Genomic DNA, 25,006 nt, shown 5'->3' on the forward strand with positions numbered 1-25,006 from the left:
ACAGAGCTGATACAGCTTTTGTATCAGTTCTGCACAGGAAACCAGTAGGAGGCAATATAGTCCCCATTTTTAATAACTGAGCTGGCTGCTGATAGAAGCAAGTGCTATCAGGTGTCCAGGCAAGCTGGAGTTCTGCTGTATGCTCGTTGTTGTCCAAGGCTTTAAGCGTCAAAAAACTTACAGTTTTATTCGTATCACACATAACCCCAACTTACGCTTTTTTATAGCTATATAATGACAAAAATTATCTTTTCCACATTTAAGTTCCATACATGTAAGTTTCCCACTCATTTTTATCTTTAATGATTTCAGTTTTCTTTAGTGATCTTGAAAAGGCAATGTAGTTCTTTATCTTTCAGACTCCTTATATGCAAGGCATAGATAAGCATATCTCAACTTTTAAAGAATTTTAGGATCTTCAGATGTAAAGCTTTAAAAAAAAATATAAACTATCATTCTTGCATAAAAGTAACCTCAGAATTTTGAGCCTGCAGCAGCCAGCTGAGTTACAAGCTCTTTTTTATTTTTTTTTTGTGTATACAAAAATAACAAAGGAAGTACCCTCTAAAGCTCTGCAAAGTATCACCAGAAAAAAAAATATCTCTATGACTCTAGCATAGAATTTCAAAAGAACAATTCACTTATAAAACTGTATTGAAATATAAAAAAAAGTCTTGCAGCTAAAGTCAAAGAAAAAGGTTCAGCTCCATCAATTTGCTTTTCCACCTTCTTCTCACAGGTGCAGTTTCCAGGTACATTTGATGTGGTGTGCTGTGAATACCGAGGAAACACTAAGGAGTTTTTTCTGTGTATTTCCTTTATCTTTCTAGGCTCAGACTACATACCAAAATGAAAAAGCAAAACTGAAAGTACGAGCATGATAACAAAGCATATAGTTCCTGGATAAGATTTTGTAATAGAAAAGCCACTGTGCTCAGGTAGGTACCCATGTAAAGGTTGGGTTCATTTTGGCATTAGTACTATGTATACCCATAAGTTAGTAGCATGACATAATTTTGGTCAAGAAAGCAATATTAGCATCTGCAAGGGTCATCCCAGTCAGAATATTCAAGATATCTCTGTTATATCAAAGAATCCACAGCCAGGTTTGTTTCACACGGTGTAGCTTTTGAGCACATGAAGATAATTCAACTTGAACTGAGTCCTCAATGGGGAGGGTCAAGCTTAAAGTCCCACCACAGAAGCTGACACCCCTTGCCCATCTGGTGTATCCACAAGGGTTATCTCCTCCAAGACCAGCACACCTGACATTTGTGCTGTCAGCTGTTGTGGGGGCCAATGATTACAAGACCCACTTCTCCCTAAAAAGGGACCTCTGCCAGTGAGTTTTCTCCCAAAAAGGCTGTTGACCCATATCCCTTTCTTCCCAGTCCATCGTACCGTACGGGTACGCTCTGAGTAGATGTAGTTCTCCTTGGTTTTATTCCTCATGGGGAAAAAAATATAACACGACCACACTAACAAAGGTGTTTACAGATTGTTAAAACAGGCTTTCTTCTCCTATTTACTGGCAGGAAAAATTATTTCAATTTTTAGACATTTGGGAGGCACTAGAGAATACAGTGATGTATACGCATTTCTCTAGGATTAAAGTATCTACTCACAGGATTGTAAGAGAACTACAGACTAATCTTGAAATAGACAACTAATAGTAACTAAAATGCTTATTAAGCCTATCCTTTATCTTGCAAACCAACAAATGCTGCAATAAATTTTTGCATTCTGAAATGTATAAGGAATTTACGATTTGGCTTCTCAGCTTCCCTGCGCTGCTACTGTGCTATTATAAACAGATTTACAAAACCAGTCTTTTTTTCAACAGATTCGAGTTTAGCAGCCATAAATAACCATGAAAATCAGTAAAATAAACAATAAAGAAATTAGAAGGTGGAACAGATGAGGCTGTCCCATACTACATTTAATCCCCACAGATAGGAAGTCTTTGTGCTTGAAATAAATCTTCAAGATGCATTTAGCAATGATTTAAGAAAAAAAATAGAATGATTTATCAGCAAAACGAAGAATGTCTGTCAGTGCACTACAGCATGGCATGGAGCGTTCCAGAGGAGGTCAGCATCTGGTTTCACTCTTGACATGATTTTTATATTCTGTATAATCCCCAATCCGAGATTTCACAGTCAAGATGCACTTTGCATGTGCTCAGTCTCCTTACATTACTGTGCAGTGGCACTTCTGAGAGTGGATATAGTTCCTGTAATCAGCAAGCTGCTTCAGGTACAAATTGGAAGGCCATCGGTGCATCTCTACAAAATTGCGCTCCTCCACTAGACAAAGCAATAAGAGGAATTAAATGTAATATGCAGACATACAGCACAAGTGCACAGGTTGCAAAGAGTCTTTTAAAATAGCTTAAAAAAAAATCAAGGTATAAATACAACAAGAGAAATAAAGACAAGCGCTGCCCATTTTGCACGAGCTCTGCTATAGCCCAGACATACGAGTTACCACATGATGTTTCCTTGCTATTAGTTAGCAATTAACAAGTTGGCTTATTTTTTAAAAATTAGTATAATACTCATTAAAGAGAGCAGAGAGGTATTCCTAAAGATGAGCATTCTTTATACCTAGAGGATAACCATGAGTGGCAGGCAATTGCAAGGATTTTTCAATGCTGCAACACTATGAAGCAGGGTATGTTAGTTCCTCTGCCAACAGTTGGTCCTAAGATCACTACAAAAAGCAAGGTGAGGAGCACAGTTAAGAATTCAGCAAGATTTTAATCTCTTATTGCATGTGGGTTTTGTCACTGACAAAATCAGGTAAAAGAATTTTTTAGCCATATTATTTAGATGAATCCCCTTTGCCTTTGCAGGAAGATGCATTTTCATCCCTCTACCCCAGATTTTCCAGAGTCAGCCTCCCGGGCCTTTGAGGGACTCCGATTTTCTAGAGTTACACATCAGGAAGCAAATACACTCTTTTGGAAAATGCATATCAGTTCCCTGGACAACAGTTGTTTGATTTCATGAGATCTGCTGGAGAGTACTGTAAAAATCCTATCTTTTTCAAGGAAAACTATAACACTTAAAGAGGATGTACTAAAATGACCCATTACTTTGATTCAAATGTACAAACTAAAGAAAATTATATAGATAATGTGAAGAGGTTGGCATACAATGTCCAAAATGTTCCAGTCAATTCAGTTATGGATGGGAACCTGGCCATCAGAATAGGAACCAAGAGACAAGGTGATGCAGTGCTGGCTCTGTCACTTGCTGGTCCCACAGCAGGGTGGTGAACCATCCCACTGGAGTAGACTGTATAGCCTAAGGAAACCCTGATCATCTTCTCATGCAAGTGGTATTGTCCAGAACATGACCTCTGATCTAAGTAGAACAGTAAAACATTTATTGTTTCAGAACTAACAGATAAATTACCTGAAAGTTCTTGAAATTCAGGTTTTTGGCTGAAGATGAGGTAGTTAGTGGCAATAAAATGAAGAAGCCATGTTGAAAGGCAATCAGAATTGTGAAACTGTGAGAAGAAAGGAAACACAAAGAACATGTAATGCTAGCGTGTCTAAAACACAACCACATCTCACATGTCAAAGTATTTCAGATTTTCCCTGTCAATATAGCAATTTACTAAATAAAGCTTTGACTGTGGGAGAAACCAAATGAAAAATCATTGATGGAAATATGTAAACAGGTGGAAAACAGAGAACAAACAGGAAAAGATATTATTAAGATCTTAAACATCTTAGCAAGTAAACAACTAATTAGAGTCAACATACATATTCTTGTTTGATACATACAACACATACCTTAGCTTTTTTGAGCAAGTTAACAATACTGAGACTGGTGGATGCCAGTTCCCTGCTAGGCATGCTCTGGAGTTGAGTGATAATATAAAGCTCACAAATATGCTGAAGTCTCATTACTTGGTACATCTCTGCACAGATCAACAGAGACATAGCTTGGAGAATACTGGCTGAAAAACATCAAAACATACACTTACATGTATTTTACCTTTCTGACAAGTTGATCAAAGCTACTTTTTGCCAAGTCATCCTTTAAATACGTAGCAACAAACAGAAAATCAAACTGCTGTGATCATCTTCTTTTATTTTTCAGTATTACAATTTTAAGTTCGCTATATCACCTTCTTTTTTCATGTAAGCTATTTCATTAAGGAGAAAAGAGTGTTTAGAACTTTTTAGCAGGGAGGTGTAAAAAATTCCTGTCCATATCCTATATCTTGAAGATGCTGAGTCAAGTGCTGCTGATCTACTTAATTTATGATTAATAAGGATTTAGTGTTCCAATTTCTCTTTCATAAGAGTACTTCTATGACACTTTTACAAGCAAATACAGTGAAAAGGTAAAGATAAAACACAACAACCATTTTTTTTAATATATAATGCTGATTGCATATTTGAACTGATGGACAAGGAAATGTTAGGCTGAGTGAAAAGAGAAACCTATAGAAAACGTAAGAATAAAGTAGAATTATTTCCAAAGAAAAAAAAGGCAAAAATACATGTCACAATGTTATTAATTCATTCATTATATTAAGGGAAAATCAGCTGGTTTTAAATAATATTTCATACTTAGTATGTAGATTTTCTTCTCATAAAAGAAGACATAGGTTAAGACACAAAGAATATTTCAGCTCAATTTTACTTGCCAAATGCTCCAGTTGACATACTTTTTCCCCCTGGTTTTACATGCAAATAAGATATCCACGTGTATAAATAAGTTATTCTTGCAATTTAACCTTGTTTATATGAAAGTTAACTATATGCATGTTAAAAAAATGACAATTTTGAAATAAAACACAGAAAGAGGACTAGAAAGCAGTATTATTGTGATGTAGAAAGAAAATTCCAAATATTGTAAAGGATTAAGAATGAAACTTCACTTATTTTTGAGTCAAGTAAGTACAAATCAAACATATAATTTTATTAGTACCATTTGTTCTGCCTACAGCTGGTTTTACTAGAATAAGACTGATTTGTTTATTTCACAATATGAACAAGTTCTCTTTCTTGAGACATTGCACATTAAAATACTGGCATTTTTCACTGGAAGAAATGCTGCTACATTACTCTCTGTCAATGCCCCACTGTGGAAAAATGAATCACAGGTATACACGTATTTTAAAATTTTCTTACCTGGGCAGCAGGAGTCGGTATAAAGATACTCTAGAAAGGAGAGGAAAGTGTCTTTGGAAACCCCATACACTGGAACTAGGACACTATTTGCCTCTAGATAATTACCATTAAACATAGCTGCCATAACCTCACAGCGAGCCACCAGAACTGCCCTGTGGGCTGGTACAGTTGCACCTGCAAGATGCAAGATAAAAATATGCAATGATTTTATATACACATATATTTATTTTAAAGCTTATGCTTTCTTAGAAGGTCTTCACTTCACTGAACATGATTAAAGTGTTTGAAGTTAACAGTAACTAATAACACACTCACTTCACACTGGTCAAGATGATCACATCTGCCTAGTAGCCAGCAGCAAACAAAATGGAATGCCAAATTTATTATGACAGCCTGCTTCCAACACCAGATGCTACAAATAGGGCAAAATTTTATCTGCCAGAAATGGGGTTTCAACCACCAAAAACTCTGACACCACTGTACTTGAGATGTCCTGTGCTCGTGTAGGTGGCAGCATGAGTTAGAAAAAAATAAAATATAATAAAAAAATAAAATAATAAAATAAAAACAAAGTAAAAAAATTATTAAACAAGAATGAAATAGACTAAACCAAAAGAGACAAAATAGAATAAATCAGTTCACAGTAACTGAACCTCCAGTCCTTTGCGCAAATATGCAATGCTATGAATTGTTATGCAAATGATTACTGGTTGGATTCGATGATCGTAGGGGACTTCTTCAACCTAAATGATTCTATGATTTTATGAGTAATTTGTGTTCACTGGTACCCCCCTCGGTAAGGAACGTGTGCACCAGAAGAACCACACAAAGCAGAGAAAGGCAAATTATTCCAGACAAAATTCCACTAAGTCCAGTAAATAAGTAGAAATTTAACTGGAATAAGTATTTTGCCTAAGTAAATTTCCAGATGGTTGTCTTAGGAAAAAAAAAAGGCTAATGAATTTTTCCAGAAATTTATTCATTTTGTATTATTTGCAAGTGAATTCTATGCTTTACTACAACATTTAGAAAACCTAGTGAGGCCAAGAGCCCTGTGTGGTAGAGGCCTTATAGGCTCTTAATGAAAGTGCTGCCAGCCCTGACACTCAGAATGCTGCAGAATCCAGCTGAACTGAGCAGTCCTGTCTGTGTTCAAGGAAGTGCCAAGCAAGTGCCAGGACAGCAACTAAAACGAAAATGAGCTTTTATAGTTCAGTGGAAATGTTTTAACACAAATTATAATAAACAGATTAACTGACATGCAAGATGAATATACTGGAAATACTTACAAAGAAGTTTTGTCTTCATTTTCTCTTTAACCACAACACTGGCACCAATCTAATTCTTTGAAGTAATCTGGCAGCTTTTAAATTTTTTGTTCTATTTCTTTTCCCCTGTGCTTCTACTTCCAAAAAGTCTAAGCTGCACACAAAATACATATATTTCCATATGGAGAGAACACTTGTTTGTGGTCATAACACAAGTAATATATATGTTGCTGCTGTGATGTAGAATACATGCAGTTCTATATGTGCATGTAAATGGACATCTATCTACTAATTAGGAGGTTCAGTCACGTTATGTGTCTTAACACAAACATAATGGGCTCCCATCTTCCATGGCTCCCAAGTACTTTTGTAAGCTAGAAAAAAAGCTCAGAGCAATGATCAGTATTCAAGGAATTAGTTGGTAACTTACAAATTTATTTGTCTGATTAAGACTAAAGCCTTCCGTTTCTTAGTAGTTATTTAATTTTAATACAGTTATTGTAGTTGATGAATTAGAGAAAAAGGTTTGGAAGATGTATCAAGTCCTAGGAAAAACATTTCACATTTTACTAGTGGATACACATGCTTTTTTAAATTACTTGCCAACACATTCATTTGGATTTTTTCTGTAAAATATATAGGGTTGTCCTGATTTCATCAACTTCCCACAAAGCCTCTCTCAGGAGTGGGACAATGAGGTGAATTGTTCATGTCATTGCACTCAACATCAGTACTGTCCTCATTTTCAAAGATATTTTTGTGGTTTTTTTCCCTGCATATTAAACAGAACACCTAGAAAGACTCCGCTTGTCCTTGTGTGCTTACGCTTGAGGAATTAATGCTTCATGAATTAAGTATTTAGATATAAAGCTGAAAGTAATTAAATAACTCTCTAATTCTAAAAGACCATTTCTGCATGAAGGGCGGGTATAGACAAATTGAGAAAACCATTAAGCATTTAAAACCCATCTCATTTGTATTATCACAAAAGTATGCAACACATTTCTCCTGCTGTATCTTTCATTTTAAGGATAAACACATTTAATTTCCAGAAATGACACTGCAGCATGTTGGGCAGTAAAATGTGGTGGGTGTTGATGGCACCAGATCTGCAGGTCATCAAATTCCAGCATGTGTATGTGCATTGCTGGGTTGCCCATGCTGGTAAAACCTGAGGAAGCAAGTCCCTGTTGGCTTCTGGAGGGACATGAAAGGCACATCCACAGCCAGCAGCAGCCTGAGATGGAGAGAGGGAAGGTGGAGTTAAAAACCACCATCTCTGGTCTTTTCACTGAGGACACTAAGCACAGATGTGGAGACCATGACTGTCCAAAGTGTGACGCAGGGCAGAGCCCTTGAATATGTTCCAGTCCTTGTGCAGGTGGGAACAAGGGTGAGATAAATATAAAATAAAATAAAATAAAGTAAAATAAAATAAAATAAACCAAAATGAAATAGAATGAAACAAAGTAGAATAGAACAAAGTATAATAAAACAAAACAACATAATATAAAATAAAACAAAGTAAAACAAGATGAAAAAAAAAACCAAACCAAAACAGGATAAACCAAAATATAATAGAATATAATGAGAATAAACCAAAATATAATAGAATATAATAGAATAGAACAAAATGAAATTAAGTCACTCATGCTGTTGTTCAATCCCTGGTTTAGCCTTGCTGCCTTGGTGCTGTGGCACTGCTATTCTCACAGCACATCCCTCATTTTATTAAGCTTCCAAGGGGTGCATGTCGATCAGGGAGGCACAAAGTCTACCATGACAGACAAAGGCCATTCGTACAGGTGCAGCCCAGACAAACCATGCTGGTAATGGACATTGCTGTAGGGCATCCACAGGGACAAGCTTTCTCTGCTTTCCACAGTGATAGCTAATTTCCTTAGTTGTGATGCCACAGAACACGGTGGTCTCCATGTGCCACACTCCTGCAGAGGGGATAAAGGATAAAGGCTGGAGTCACAGTGGTGCCCATGCCAAGGGGAACAGAGGTGCCTTACCTTGTATTTTGAAGATGACATCAGCTAGGACAGGTGTGTTAAAGAACAGCTTGAGGGAAGTATTATACAGTTGTTTTATCTGGTGAGACCTGCAGACCTTTACAGAGTTTTGCTGAAAAATAAATTGGAAATAAAGCACTGTCATGTGTAGTTGCCCACAGAATTAAAGACTACAGGACATCATTTATATGGGGAAACTAAATAACAGCCTCTCTCACATGCATTCCTCTGCAATCACCAGTATCATCTATTTCCCTATTCCCTACAGTGCAGCAGCTCCAAGTGGGCTCTGTCCCACCTAGTCACACTCCAGCTCTCACCTTGTCCTCTGATCTGTGACAAAACTCCCTCATCCAGTGCCTCCAGGCAGGCTTGGGTACATCAGAGTTTCCTGGACTCCACACTTTTTCACACACTCCCTGTTCAGTCCCAACACTGCAGTTACACAAGGTTTAAGGACTCGGGGTGGGGGGGGAGAAGGGTGGGACACACATACACACGTCCACCCCCAGCACGATGCTGTGCACAGATACGAGGCAGTTGAAAGTTGTGTGTTTCTTGATATTGCCGTGGTACTGCCTCCACAGAGGCAGGGTAAGCTCACAGGCTGGGAACACAGTGTTCTCTTACAATAATCTGGGCACACCAGTGTCGAGACTCTCTGAAACCCAGCATACTCCCAGTTAGTTTTCAGTTTTGATTTTCTTACCTTAAAAATGGAATCTAAAGCTGCTGAAAGGAACAGCATCAAAATCACACTGCTAGACTGTGATACGTGGAATTCAGATGAGGTTGAATTTACAGGTAAAATATTAAATTTATTATTTTTTAAAATTTTAAAATTACAATTCATTCTTTTGGCCTTCAAATAAAAATGTTTTAATGTGTAATAAAAGTAGTCTGAAGGCATTAAAAAACCCAGAAGAAACAAAACCAGCTCAGGTTTATTATCTTGAAAGTTTTCAGTCCTTTCCAAGTCCAAACCTATGTACGTTTTAGTTGCAAACACTTAGGACTGGCAAGCCTACAGCTGAGCAATCAGAAGCTAAAAACAGCTCAGTAACTTTATTTTGTGTTATCTCAAGAGAGTCTGAGATGGGTTCCAACTTAGACAGATGGAAATACTTGGAGCCAATTCTATATTATCAGGGAATATATAAGCTCCACCAGCAAATGACTGTTAAAACTAGCTCTATATTGTAACTTTTTCTTAACTTAATAATGTGACATAAATTACATTTTACTGTGAAGTCATCTACTGAATTAAAGATATTGAGATATAGACAGCTTTCCACATCACAGCACTTGTAAGAGAAACCACCCCTCCGGATCTACTGCAGAAGCCCAACTTTTGGCATATGTTCAGGAAAGTAAAGCTTTCCTGGGCAGCCTCTATTACATGGGAATTAGCAACACATAATCATATTGTCAGACAACGTGCAAAGCTGTGAATACAAGTAATCCTTTTAGAATACCCACTTGTGTGATTTTTACTGATTACATTAATTCTGCACATTGCATCAGCATCTCCATGTTTCCGTGTTGTATGTGCCTGCCTACCCACTGATGACACAGTACATTTTTGGCTTACATTTTGTAAGCCAAAATCACTTTAAAACAAAGACTGACAAGGAAACCTTGTCTACAAAGTAATTTTTGAAGACTTAAGTAACTAACAGTGACCCCAAGGCAGTTAGATGTACCTTCCCTGGAGTTTTCAGGATGCATTTGACTTTCTCAAGCACTTGTTCAGTTTTTTCTGGATCCTTCAACTTCTTTTTTATATCCTCTTCTAATCGTTCCCACTGGAAAGCACCTGTAACAAGACCAGGAAGAGATGGGTCATAAATCAACAAGGCACAGGTCTCAGCAGGCAAAGATGATACCAACACCAAACAGATCCTGCAGAAACCTTACTTTGTTGCACATAACTCAGCCAAATCTTGGTGTTTATGAAGGGCAAGATGCACTTCTCGCACAATAAAACTTCCATGGTACTTTTACAGAGTGCAGTCAAGTACCAACAGACTAGAGCATCTCGCTTTCAAACTCAATTTCTGAATTCCTCCCAGCTCAGTCACTACATATTGCAAGTAGAGATTCAGAATAAAAAAATCCTCAATGTTTGAATATTTGGGGAAGTTCTTTAGCTCCCATCTACACCATAGGGGTGGTAAGTGCTTAAACCTCATGGGCATCATGACATAGTCCTGGAAAGCTGAAAACTCATGATGTTATTTATCTCTTCTCAGCCTGTGCCTCAAGTGTCTTCAAAAGATCTCATTACCTTTTAGAGGCACCAGTGACTTTTGGCAATGTCTCTCAGGATGGAGCTGAGACCTAAAGCAGAGTTTTGCCTGCAACTACACAGTTTCACACCCCCTTGGTTGACATAAAGGATGGCAAAAAATAAAATTAGTGCACACAAGGCAGAAGACAGAAGTTGTACATGATAACAGATGAAGATGTTTACAAAGATGTTTAGCCTGGAAAAAGAGAGGCTCAGTGGGGACATTATTACTCTCTACAATCCCCTGACAGTCTCTTCTCACAGGTAACAAGTGACAGGACAAGAAGAAATGGCCTCAAGTTATGCCAGGGGAGGTTTAGATTGGGTATCGGAAAAATTTCTTCACCTAAGGGGTTGTCAAGCACTGGAATGGGCTGCCCAGAGCAGTGGTGGAGTCACCAGCCCTGGAGTGACTTAAAAGATGTGTAGATGTGGCATTTGGGGACATGGTTTAGTGGTGATTTCGCAGTGCTGGGTTAGATGATCTTAGAGATCTTTTCCAATCCAAACTATTCTATGATTCTATGATTCTGAGATACTGCACTTATCCATCACCTGCTGAATTTCCAGTTTTAATCCCCTATTCATGTCGCCCATAAATAAGAGCAAAAAAAAATCCATTCACACTGAAAAACTTCTGTATCTGTTCTTTATGTTTGGCACTGTTTTGGAAAGAACTTCAATGTACAATCTCTAACTGAAAGCTGAGATTCTTTCTTGTGCCTTTATAAGCCAGTTCTCATGTCTCAGTTGCTAAGGCAGAAATACTTTTCATATGTCAGGCCAATATCAGTATGCAGATATTGACTGAAATTCTTTAGAGTTGCAGCTCTAACATTATAATTATTTCTGGCTTTTTTTAAAGTATTACAGTTAAAATCAGAATACGTCATTAAAAGGCCTACTAATTCTTTCAGCAAATATAAAAAATATATTCTTATACACTGACAGGTTGAAAAATATTTTACAAAGAATAAACAGATATTTACTACTTGCATTGAAAAAAAAAAAAAAGGACAACAAAACAAACTTTCAGCTGAAGGTTCCTAAGCAACAGCTGAAAAGGTAGAAAAATATCAGTGCCATTTTAACAGACAGCTGACATTAGGTAGGTGAGGTCACTGTCTGTACTAAATTAGTAGCAAAACTCATGCAACATTACAGTTCCCTACGCTTCAACCAGTTACCACCATTTTCTCCTCAGCAGCACCATACTCAGCAGAAAAATTACTTAACTTTTCTTAAGTGACCCTGTACTTTAATCCTTGGGTTTAGAATATGCAATCATTCAAAATATTTTAAAAGCCTGGGATCTGAAACTGTCCCAAACTCTAGATTTTTTTTGGCAAAGCTTTTGAATATTACTGATGTAGTTTATGGACTAATTTAACTTAGTTTCAGTAGATCTAGAATGACAACTAATGTAATTTTTATTAAATCTAGGCAATGTGCTTTTTTCATATAGACATTGTTCATACACGGGGTAGAAACACGGTGAAACATCATCTCGCAACAGCGAACACATGTTCCTCGGGGTGGTGCACATACTCCTTCATGAGACAACAGCTGCTCAGGAAATGAGCAGCCTGACCTGTTCCTGGCAGGTACCTGAATAAATGAAGAGGAGGATGTCAGGGAGACAAGAGCAGAAGACAGAGTCCTTCACCACCACTCTGATGGGCAGGATGCAGGGTGGGGCTCCATAGGGGGTCAGGGGGGAGGCAGCTCCCGCCTCCACAGCAAAGAGACTCCGCGCCATCTGCACGATGGAGGTGTCAGGGATGTCGGCAGGGCTCTTCACCCCGAAGAGCAGCATGAAGAGGGGGCTGACGGAGCAGAGGATGACCTTGTGGGCCTCCGCCACTGTGCTGAGGTCCTCGGGGTAGAAGGCCACGTCAGCGCACTGGCAGCCACAGAGCAGGTTGTGCAGGTCTGTGTTGTAGTGAGAGGCTTCACCCTTCAGGATTGGCATTTTTTCTGTGAAAGACAACAAGTCAGGCTGTAAAACTGAAGCAAGTGTTAACCACAGGACAACTGACCTGGTCAAATGTGGGACAATTTCTGAAAGAAGCATTCAGTAAGAAAATTTCTTATATGTCATTTGAATGTCTTCAGTAAAATACTCTCAAAATAGAAATACTTGTTATAGTAAAATAAAAAAACCAAGAAATATTTAGTTTAATAGCAAGTGTCCATCCTTTCATGAACCCTCTCTAGGCAGTTAGTTTATAAAGAAATCTTGACTGCATATCCCAAACCTAAGGGGTCTGAGCAAATTTCTAGCACGTGTAAGAAGAGACAACAACAAATTTAGAGGTAATTACTTGTCAGTAATTATTTCACTGAATAAATGCATCAGATGCTCATAAATCATATGCAGAGGCCAAACATCTCTCCCTTGCTTTATCTGCAGCAAATAAAAACATTACTTGATGATACTGTAGAATCATGATCTAATAAATTCTTTTGTAATTTGTCTGTAAAGCTTCCATATAAAGCTTGCAGTAATTCATTTTTTCATAATTTCATCAAGTCAACCAGAAAATCAGTCCTATTAGTTTTATCTAAAATTAACTAGAAGTCCATTGCAATGTTGTATATTGCCATACAATTCTCCCCAAATTAAATAAACCATCACTAGAAGATGATGCAACTAGAGCAACATTACCAGAATAGCTGACAGAACAGCTCACAGTAACAATTACAAATGTCAACTGCGCAAGGAGCGCGACACACATAATGAACGATAACAGAGATCAGACATCAGTGAGCACCTGGTTGTTCAAGCTGAGGTGGTTGGACTCGATGGCACTTCTGAATCTTTTTCCTTTTCTTCATTTTTTCAGATGACTTCTGATTCAAACTTTGAATCATAAAATATTCCAGCTAAAACAAGAAATATATATATATTTTAAAAAATCCCAGTTTTTTAAGAAGAACCGAGACATCAAACTAAGAAGTATAAGCAGGTACTGTATGCAGGATTGAAGATACTGACACTATGACCAGCCATCCAGCAAAGTCCCAACATTCCTTTACCAGAAGCTACCATATTTAGGTGGAATTAGCACTATTTAAAAGACTACTTATTCAAATGATGGTGGTTAATTCTTGTATATTGGATCTTCCTAGAAATGACAGACACAAAGATACTCAATTTACCAAGCCCTGTAGATGCTAATTGTATCTTGCTGAGTGAAAGTGGCAAACTTATTTCACTGTGACATATCTGTTTCCTAAACCTTCCTAGTTACAACTGCAACCTTGATACTGCAAATTCAGCCAGAAAGATAGAATCCTAGAATGGTTTGGCTTGGAAGGGACCTTAAAGACTACCCAGTTCCAATCCCCTTGCCATGGGAAAGGACACCTTCCACTAGACCAGGTTGCTTCAAGTCCCATCCAATCTGGCCTTGGACACTTCCTGGGCAGCGGGGGGCATCCACAGAATCCCTGATCAACCTGTTCCAGCGCCTCACCACCCTTGCAGTGAAGAATTTCTTCCTAATATCCAACCTAAACCTCACATCTGTGGGAACTTGGTGGAAGGGCTTGCCCTGTGCCTCCACTTGCTCTCCAAAGCCCTGACATGAGTTGTACACCTCCCACCTGTACCATGCTGCTTCCAACCCAGTGGATTCTCACTCACCACTCCTCCAAAGTACTTCTGTATGTAGAAGTCATTAAGAGTGTGCAGTTCCAGGTAAGTGGCTCCAAGTTCCTTTGCAAGTTGAACTCCCTCAGATGTTGTGACACAGCTCCTCCTGTCTGAAGTGCACAGGGGACAGGTGCAAGGTACTCCTGGGGTAAAAAGTGATGGAAAAAAAGGCAATTTTGGTCAAATGATCCAGAATTCTTAGATTCCTAAATAATTGTAAAGATTTAGAAAAGAACCAAGAGGGAAATGGAAATGTAGTAATTTTATAGTAAGAAATCTGTAATTGCTGAAACCTTCCCCCAACTTCTTATTAATCAATTCAAACCGTCAGCCTCTCTACAAAGCTAAGTATACATTACATTAGTGTTATCTTATTGGTTTTGTTAAGGTGGAAAAGTCCAGCCAGACTTCTAGAAGCCAACTTTGGCTTTAGCTCAGTACCTTTATATGCTGAGGTCTTGTATTATCCTGGAGGTGTTACACTCATTAATGTCACACTTAAACTTGAGTATTGTGGCCTGTCTATGCAGGAAGCACACACAGTAATGGAAGGGGAAAACTTCTACTCCAGACCAAACTGTGATGGGTATGTACATACTGTGGAACATGATTCAATTACACATATATCGCATACATTTTTTGAAACCAAAATAGGTATTTTTAAGATTATGGCAGTTAACTGTTAAAAATCTTTTAGCCACCCTGGCTCAGCTTCGCTTAATGCCAGTAAGAACCTGCCAGCCATGGATGTGCTTTCAAATGTGCTTTCAAATGTGCTGTCCACGTTACTGTCTTCTGCCTAGACCTAGGGATAACAGCTAATAAAAAAGCTTTTTTTTTTTTTTAATTTGTTTTGGCAGCACCATTTACCACTACAGAGGATTAAGATCTTAATAATTTGTATGAGCAAACTGCTGTGTTCACAAATACCTCCTAGAAACAAAAGAGTTCTGTGTGTGCACAGCAGTTTGCTCTGACAGGTCCCAGAGCAAACCCAGAGATCCAGCCCAATGTCTCCCACGGCCACATTATATAGGGACGAAAATAGAAAAAAAATAGGTGGAAAAGAAAAAAAAAAGAATCGAGAGTAGAGTTGCACAGTGTGGTGCTATCCTGTGCTTAAATACAAAGTGTAAGAAAAGGCATGGGGAAGACAAACAATTTAGCCTTTAGAATGGCAGATTTGTTACCTCCATATATATCAGAGCATAAAAACACTTGGTCATTATCAGTGAATTACTAAAGGAAAGAAAATGAATATTTATTGTTATGTAGATATTTAACCACCCTTTATCAGTCACTGAGCTAAAAGATCTATAAGTAGACTCTGGCAAAACTGAGCATTCTGTCCAAAGAAGATGCACTTCATATAGCTGAATATTTCTATGTACATTATAAAATAAATATCTATATCTACACCTAGCATGTCCCTTACTCATTAAAAGGAGAGATGCTCAGAAACAATTGTTCCAATCAAGTCATAAAGCAAAAGGCAAGTCAGCATCATGTTTTGCGTTTATTGCTTTAGGAAAAGAAAAAATTAAAAATCAGGTCCCATGACTAAAAGGACCATATGAAAGTCAATAAAAACACAATGGAAAAACATCTGAAAATACAGAATAAATTTTGTAAGTTTGTTCTATAGGCATCTGTGGTAGTCTTTCTGAACTTTAATTATCTGCTGTAGACAGGAGCTACTAATATCTACCCAAAAGGTGAACATGTTCTCATTGCCCTTACATTGCCCCCATCAGCTGCTGGATCTTTGTAAGTCAACTCTGTCATTACACAGATGTGAGACTCTGATTTCCACATTGTTTAAACAGCCACAACAACAACAACAACTCTACGTATTCTGTGTAAAAATCATTTTGTGCTGTTCTCACAGCAGACTGGACGTTGTGTGAACAGGTAAGCTATACCAGAGCTATACCATATCTACACCATAACTACTCTACCAAAACAGGTCAACTCTGTTGCTGCAGCAGCATGTGACACCTTGCGCTGCCTGAAAGGCTCGTGTGTCCATTCATCTGATGATATCCCAGAGAATTTCAAGGCTTCTCCCACCAGCTCTTCCGTGTTTGCAAACTGGTGGATATAATTTTAATCTCATGCACTAGAGATACTTTATACCTGAGAGAAGACCAGAGAGAACTCTTACCTTAGTGTTCATCTCATACATGCAAATATATGTTTCTTAATCCAAAATACTACATTAAATCCCCATGTGTGATGGCTCCACAAGAAGAGTTGTTGCAGAGGTTGCCTTTCATCACTGGGGTTAACTAAGCACAATGTTCTTGCCAATACATCAGTCTAGAGAGCCATAATACATGTGCATATTACTGTCATGCTGACAGACTAATTGTTTCTGTTAGCAACTTGGAAAAACAATCAGCTTCGACTGAAATTACATTATACCTAACTTCCAAACGAGATTTTAACTGTTGTTATAGGGGGCTGGATACATACCGTTTTTTCTTGCACCAATAGCAGAAATTATTACTGGAACTGAGCAGTGGTTTAATGCTTTTTTTACCATTGGGACATAACTGTCCTTTAGTTCTTGAAATGAAGTCTTGTCATTGACAGAATATTTAATCACAATAATATCAGCTCCTCCAATGAGTCTGCAAGAGGTGTACCAGTCACTGGCAAATATATCCTAAAAAGAAAAAACATTGATCAAGATTTTACTGTCTATAAAGATGAAATATTCAATATTCTTAATGTGAAACTTTACAGAAGTATTTTCGACAGTTTAGCTCTTATTTGAAGACATACAACAAAGAGCAGAATTCATATTTTGTAATTTCCTTGTTTGGAGAACAAGTTGATTATAATAAAAAATAAATGTCTTCTATGGATTCAGAATTCTTCAAGAGGAAGAAAAAACAGGTTTTATCCAGGAATATTCTTTGTAGGAAAAACATTTAGTGGTTTAATCACTTAACTTTAAATTTGTTTCATTTAGGAAATAAAAGCAGCTTCAGTGGAGAAGGTTTTCAGCAACTCATACAAAACCATTATTAATCATACCATTTTAGGGGAAGGGTTCCACAGAACTATATTATGTACCTATGAGCTGTTAAATATAAATTTAATAAATTCGGTGGGATTTTTATCCGCTTCACAAGAGATTCTATGTAGCTTTAAAGTGTTAATGTCTTCAGGACAAGGACTTCAATCACATATGTAAACTTTCTTCTTCACCTTCAATTTTTTGTTATTCTGTACTGTAAGACTTACACTCTAAAATTGTTTGATATCCTGTTAATTTACAACCATGCTGTATCCACATGCAATACACAGTTATTACTTGTGTATTTGTCATGGAACTACAATTCCACAATTTCTGCTTTACCTATAGGTAGCTCAGAAATACCAGGGAAACTCATGGCTTTGCATTTAAAATCAATGGAAAACTCTTGACAGAAATCTGGAACAGGTCCAGAGAACTGAAAAACAACTCAAAACCCCTAGAAATACTGGCATCTCTTGGAACAGAGAAACCTCTTTTTGTCCTTCCAATACTTAAAGGGGGCTTATGAGAAAGACGGAGACAAACTTTTTAACGGAGCCTGCTGTGATAGGATAAGCTAGTTTTAAACTAAAAGAGGGTAGACTTATGTTGGCCATAAGGATGACAAAAGGTGAGGGTGGTGAGGCCCTGGCACAGGTTGCCCAGAGAAGCTGAGGCTGCCCTATCCTTGGAAATGTTCAAGGTCATGTTGGATGGGCCTCTGAGCAACCTGGTCTAGTGAAATGTGTCCCTACCCAGGGGAGGGTTGGAATGAGATGATCCTTAAAGTCCCTTCCAGCCTAAATTATGCTGTGATTCTGCAGCAGCCCTGAACAACATGAGGCAAAACTAGAACAACTTGGGATCTTGAGGAAAAAAAATGGAAATTGGCAATGATGAAATAAAGATTACATGAAAAGGAGGAATAAAAGAGCACAAAAGAAGTGATTAAAGAGCAGGATGCAAAGTTTGGGTTGGGGAGGATCCATGTGAATTTTGATGAATAAGTCACAGGAATAAGAGCAGTAATGGGAGTCTAATACATAAAAGATTAGTAATATCAACAAGTGATGAGACTTGCATTATCAGTAAAACTATTTTTGATCACTTCAAAAGGGTCGTTGTTTGAAATCTCGTGAGGTAGAGATTGCACTCGTAGGTGCAATTCTCTTAAGTACAAGAAGTAGCGTGACCTTGACGGAAATCAAAGTCAGCAAATATTTGCCTACACTGCCAGTGCACATCATTCCCAACTCAGGTCTTGCCTCTACAAAGCAATAAGTCAGGAGATAAATTATAATAGGCATGCCATTGATTTCTTTAATAGATATTCTTGTTCTGGAATAAGTAAACCACAATTAACAATTCATCAAGGACAGCTCTTATATGATTAACCATGTTGACAAGAGAGCATTTTAACTGCACTGTTCTTGGTATTTTTATTTTTGAGACAACTCAGTTAGAGACTATTATAATCCTGGGCTAAGGAAAGTCTCAACTAGCATTTAATAGAATTATTTAGGCTCTGTTAAGAATATAACATTTACACAAAAATGCAACTTTAGCATCTCTAGCAGTAAGACTAGCAGCTATGGTGCTTTGAGACAGCCAGCTAGGCGGGCATTTGCAGAATCTGGTCACACAGGCAGGAAAAGACTGAGAATTTCCAAGGGACAGCTTTAGTACATTTTAGCTAATGAAGACCCCAACAGAGGATTTTCAGGAGGGTTGTATACATTTAACACAACAAAGGATTAAGGGAAAAATACAATACAAAGCAAAAATTAGAATATTTAGCTGTTCTGTGTTGGCAGACAGAACGCATGCCTGTTCCTTTGCAATTTCCTTCTTGTTGTCTGTCTTCAAGTTCAGCCCAGGTTTGCAACCACACATCTCAACATAAGCAAGGCGTAGAGCACAAATACACAATAACTCTGCCACAACTTTAAGCACGAATAAAAAAAGGATGTTTTTGGACCCTTCTCACAGAATTTAACAGGTATTCTTTTACATGTAGTAATATGGTTTTATATCATTTGTAGCTCCTTCCAGTTTACAATGGAGCTAAATCTCATGCTACAAAGCAAAGATTTCGGGAAGATTTCTAAGGTTTTGGTCAATATGAACACAGCCATGCCCACATGAAGAACCAGCTCTGACTCTCCTGCTTAGTATCAGTATAAACCTAGCCCTGACCTACAGCAGAGGGTAGGGCTTCTGTATACCAAAGCACACTGAGCTGTGGCTCCATCCTGACACCAGCCCCACCAGCAGGAAAGGACAGGACACCAGGTAACCCCCACACAAAGACACACACCCTGCTCTGGCCCAAGCCCTCATCCTGGCTCTCCATGGACAGCATCATCCAGTAAAACTGTCCTGGAAGACTCTCCATGCCACTCAACCAGTGGCACCTCTAATGCAGTTCTTAAAATCACAGAATCATTTACCTTGGAAAAGACCTCTAAGATCATTGAGCACAACCATTAACCCAGCACTGCCAAGCCCACTGCTAAACCATGTCCCTAAGCACCACATCTACATGTCTTTTAAATCCCTCCAGGTGACTCCACCACTGCCCTGGGCAGCTTGTTCCAGTGCTTGACAACCCTACAGGTGAAGAAATTTCCCTGATATCCAATCTAAACCTCCCCTGGTTCAATCTGAGGTTGTTTCATCTCATCCTATTGCTTGTTATTTGTCAATGGGAATCTCGACAGAGCACACTGAGATTTGCATTTGTCTGCATGTGCTTGCTCGCGTATAACAAAACAGTGGCTGAAGAGGTCAATATAACATAGGAAAAAAACCATAAGAGTTTTTTTTTGTTTGTTTTTGTTTTTTTTTTTTTTTTCCTAGTGAAAAGAATACTAATAGAAAAAGCAATTGTGTTCTGGAAAACAAAATAAAAAGAAAATATGGTCATTGCCTCATATGATTCCCTCATCCTTTTTGCACTGAGCCCAACTTTCTATACTTCCAGCTCTGCAGGTATGTGAAAAACTAGCAAAATCCTTACTGGAAACAGCCACACAGGAGTGCAAATGTACCTTTTTGTTCAACTATTAGGACAAAGAAATCCTATAGAAATGTGATGGAGGCTGTCACAGCTTCCCAAGTGTGTGTGTGGCTGCATGTTATAGCTGCTTTGTGGAGATCTGTGCACTGTGCCACAAGCATGCGTGCCTGTTAATCCTATCAAGAAGGATTTTACAAAATTTTATGAAGTTTTGGTGGGGATGGACCCTACTTTCCCAGGGTAAAGGTCAGCCATGGGCACATCAAGAACTGAAAACTGCAGAATGTGCCAACCCAGCATCTCAGGACACCCAATTTCTGCTACTGTTGTGCAGTTTCTGTATGCCCTTACACATTAGATTTAACATTCCTTAAGCCCCTCCAGCAACAATGGGATATTTGCACAAGGCATCACTGAGACAGAGCATCTGAAGCCTCCTTCATTATCACTTTTAGAGAACCTTTCGTGCAAAAAATGACAGAGGGAATTTCTTCAGGTGATGAGCAACAGCTCAGATTCAGGAATAACCTTAATTTAAGGCTCCATCTATGAAATCCCTGTAGCAGCTCTTCCCCATCATACTTCCTGCTTTTGGCAAAGTTTCCCAAGTCAGCCATAGACAAAAGGAAAAAGTAACAGCACAGCTATGGTTATTATAATACGACCTTATTAGTTATACTTCTGTTGCTATTCCTCTCAGGACTTACTTGGATAAAGCTTCATTCTTGCCTTGCATGACTCCATTCTACGTATCTCATAATATATTCTTGCCATTAGTAAGTCCCACTTCTCAAGATTTAATGTTGAAAATAAAGCCTTCAGAGGTACTGAAGACAAAATTTTTCTACAAAATCACATGATCCCTCAAGACAACAGTATGTGCTTTGTTAAAAACAATTTATGAATGCCTTTATGGAGTGGAAGTAAAATTCCTCACACAAGTCCCCTTGCAATGCCCACGCTCTTTCTGAAAGCTAGTCATAAATGTTCCCATGTCCACCCGGCCCAGCCCTCGATCTGAGGCAGCAGCAAGAGCAAATACTCTTTGTATGGACAAGCAGTGCTTGATCACAACATAGGACTGTTCCCCTGGGATTTCCCCAGGATCCAAGAGAACTGCATTGGGAATACTGAAAAGTTCATCCTTCTCTAGGGTCCATTTACAGACGAAGTCTCCATTCCCAGTGATGCTCTCCACACCACGTACCAGCGCCTTCCCCATTTTTTCAAGGTTTCTCTGCAATTTCTTATCAGGTCTGCAGCAGGACAAATTTTACGGGTGTACTCTGCATAACTTCCTAGTCTCCTGAACTTACTAAGCAATCTGCAGCACAGATGGAAGTATTTTCTTCAAAAAGCCCACCCCTGGGCTGACAGACATGTCCAGCAGCAGATTGGAACTCAAGCAAATGAGCACTCAAGCAAATACCCTGTACCACGATCTGCCGTACAAAAGGGTATCCTCATGCAATGGGGAGCTCTACTCGGTAAACTCACATCCACACTGCTTTTCCAGACTGATGGCTGGGGAGGACAAATAGAGCAGCTGGGCACCCTGGAGTTTCAAGCCTCACCGTTATCAGCGTGTTCAGTCTACAACTGGCTTGCCTTAATTATATGACTTAATTTAGATGAGATACATCTTTTAGGCAAAATGAAAAACTTCCTTTGTGTTATGCTCAGATGATAAGAGGTGGAAATAATGCAAGGCCCACCATAACCTCTATGTTTTCATGCAGAATATGACTTGAGGCGATGTCTGTCAACATTTTGAATTGCCCTGTACTGTTTCCCCAGGCTTCCAGAGGAAGAGCCTTGAAAGAACCACTGTGACGTAGCAAACCTCAAGCATTCACACTACAGAAAATAGTCCTATTCTGTAGGACACTGTTTCCTGCATAACTCCTGCACAGTCCAGTCCGGCTATCTGAGATGTCTTATACTAAGAGAAAAATGCCAATTTGTCCTCAATATTCCTATTAATATATCTCCTGCCTTCTTCAGCTGATAAAGGAAAAAAACCCAAGGCCTCAGCAATGCAATGACTCGGACAATGACAAGCTAGCTTTTGAAGGGCAAAAATTATAAGGATCCGAAGTACCTAATTTTGCAGAAGAGCAAATACAAGTAAAACAACATAAAACCACATCAACTGTGTCTCCAATCTAGGCCCTTTCTTCCCCCTGTCCAGCTATTCTTGTTTGCCTTTCCACTTCCCTTCCCATCCTCCATTCCTCTGAAATAGCCTTTGAAGTCCTACAGCCTTAATTTATATTCAGGAGATTTAACTCGTTGCTGTGCTCCAGTGACTCCAGCAAATTGCATGTGCAGGTCACATGCAGCTTCAGATTAGAAATAGGATCCTCCAGTCCATCTGAACTGGTGTCTCTAAGTGCAACCGGCAAAAAGAAAGAGAAAACAGAAGGACAGCTAAACTGGATTGTTTAGTTTCAAGATTGACAGCTTCTGATCACGTATTTCATGAAGCTGTTCATGATCCTGCAGATCCCAAAAAAGATTTCCCTTACAGGACAAAAATCACCCTAAGAATAGAATTATGGAACTGAAACTGGTTACTGTTTTAATTTCTAAAAGCTGCTAAGATTAATTTTTTTTAAGGCTACTAAGTAGTCATTAAATATGTTTTAATTTAGATTATTAGTATAGTTTCTTACACAAGCATTGATCTACTCATTCTCATAACTAAGTTATCTCCCTTACTAACAAAAGGGCTGACGACTTGCAACAGTGCCAAAATCTTTTTCATTTATCATCAGATAAGAGTAATAAAGTTAAGATGTGATTATTCTTTGTAAGAGAAATAAAATTACTCCCCGCATTGTATTTTGCAAGTTACCAAATCTTTTAATCTGTCATTTGTCAGAGTTGGAAAACTTACTGCCTTTTGATTTTTACAGGAAAAAAAAAGTTTTATTTTATTGTTGATAAATATCTGGAAATACACTTCATGATTCAGTGTCAGAAAAAAGGCATTCTTGTTTACTTCTGGATTATCTTTAATAAAATACCCATTAAACAATATAATTGAAAATACCATCTTCCCGCAGGGCAGGTGGGCAGGGGAAAATTTTCTGCAGCACCTTTGAGATTTTGCAGGATTTGCCTGGTTGCATCTTATATGGTTTTGCTATTTGCAATAATTAAAATATTAACAAAATCCCACGACAATGAAAATTACTTGAAATTAGGATATATTTTCACTTTACTAAAACAGCTTACAGTGTTAGATGCAGTCAAAGAAGACTGAGACCAATCTCTTACCCAGATAGGACAGTCGTGTACCACCAGTCTGACATTTCCAAACACGCAGGCTTGATATTCAGTAAAAACTGGGTTTCCAACGTGACTGGCAGACAAGCTGCTGTCGATCTGGGAAATGAGAGCACTTCTCCCGAGATAGCTCCAGATCAGGCTGGGCTGCTGGCTGTCCTCAGAAAAACCATCTCTTTCATTCCCAAAAGCTACAATATTAACTGACCTAAAATAAAAATAATAAAGACAAAGTTGTGTTGATAAAGACGAAGGACAGGGATAAGGGGAATGAAAATAAAATCCCCTTAAATCAAAACTAGCCTATTAATCCTTCTGAATCCTCTTCCCTCCCTAGATTTTAACACCCTCCTGTAATCAACATCGAAACACATACATGATCTCAAATCCAACAGCAGGGTGAGGCGAGCAAAGCGGAAAAGAAACCTGGAAAGGTTGCTTTTACAAATCCCCAACGACCTTGGCTTGTTATTTGTCGGTGTCCACGCTCAGTCTCGCTGCGGTGACCTCTGGGACTCCTGCCGCATTCTGCGGACAGCCTGGAGAACTTGGTGCTGGCTGTTCCGGGAGATGGATTGCAGCTGCAGCAGCAGCAGCAGTCGCAATACCAGCAGTGCCAGCTGCAGCAGCAGCAGCGGGATCACCAGTGGCAGCAGCAGGAGCAGATCAGCAGCCCAGGCAGCGGTGGCTGCGTTGCTCGGCGGCTGCCGGCGAGCGCGAAGCACCGGGACGGGCGGTCACGGCCATCGCATCCTGACGTCAGTCGGCGGGAGCTCAGCCGGGGGCAGGGCGAGCCGGGGACAGAGCAGGTGCAGCCGGGGGAGCAGGGCAGGAGAAGGCGCTGAAGCAGCCCGGGGTCCCGCACTGCACGGGGAGGGTGTTTGCAGGACGGGTTTCTGCTGCCCCCCAGCCCTGGAAAAGGACCAACATTCCCACCCCAGGTTGCTGCCAGTGTGACCATCACAGCCAGAGGAGAGAGCAGTGTGAAGATCCTCTGATCTTCTATTTAACCCCCCCTCCCCCGTTGTTTTTTTTTTTATTAATAGTATCTATCTTTTCAGTATAAGCCTCATAATTTTTTAAATGCCGTGAACTATTTTTGACGTTCATGTGATGTTTACAGCATTATTTTCAAAAATAATTTCTCTAATTACAATAAAACAAATACAAATCTCAGAATCACAGAATAGTTTGGATTGCAAGGGACTGCTGGAGATCATCTAATTCATCCCTCAGAGTCAGCAGGTTACACAGGAAACATACCAAATCCATCCTAAAAATG

The 25,006-nt window shown here is 38.9% G+C and overlaps 1 protein-coding gene across 2 annotated transcripts; it reads right to left on the reverse strand.

The window, feature by feature from the left end:
• Window positions 1–1,490: 1,490 nt before the first annotated feature.
• Window positions 1,491–24,562, reverse strand: RHOBTB3 (Rho related BTB domain containing 3). Of its 2 annotated transcripts, none has more exons than XM_027712619.2 (12): window positions 24,101–24,562; window positions 23,716–23,932; window positions 16,865–17,057; window positions 14,381–14,532; window positions 13,506–13,617; window positions 12,340–12,708; window positions 10,145–10,257; window positions 8,442–8,553; window positions 5,156–5,329; window positions 3,806–3,972; window positions 3,420–3,516; window positions 1,491–2,306 (listed from the first exon to the last, which is right to left on the reverse strand). In XM_027712619.2, coding segments are annotated over exons 1-12 (1,824 nt in total). In that variant the 5' UTR covers window positions 24,103–24,562; the 3' UTR covers window positions 1,491–2,190. The 2 variants fall into 2 exon arrangements, with proteins under 2 accessions (XP_027568420.1, XP_027568422.1); XM_027712621.2 differs by having other exon boundaries at window positions 24,184–24,561.
• Between the last annotated feature and the right edge of the window lie 444 nt (window positions 24,563–25,006).

The sequence above is a fragment of the Pipra filicauda genome, unplaced genomic scaffold (genome assembly GCF_003945595.2).
Source record: "Pipra filicauda isolate LSUMZ 115617 unplaced genomic scaffold, ASM394559v2 scaffold108_size2327098_pilon, whole genome shotgun sequence".
NCBI classification, from domain to species: Eukaryota; Metazoa; Chordata; class Aves; order Passeriformes; family Pipridae; genus Pipra; species Pipra filicauda.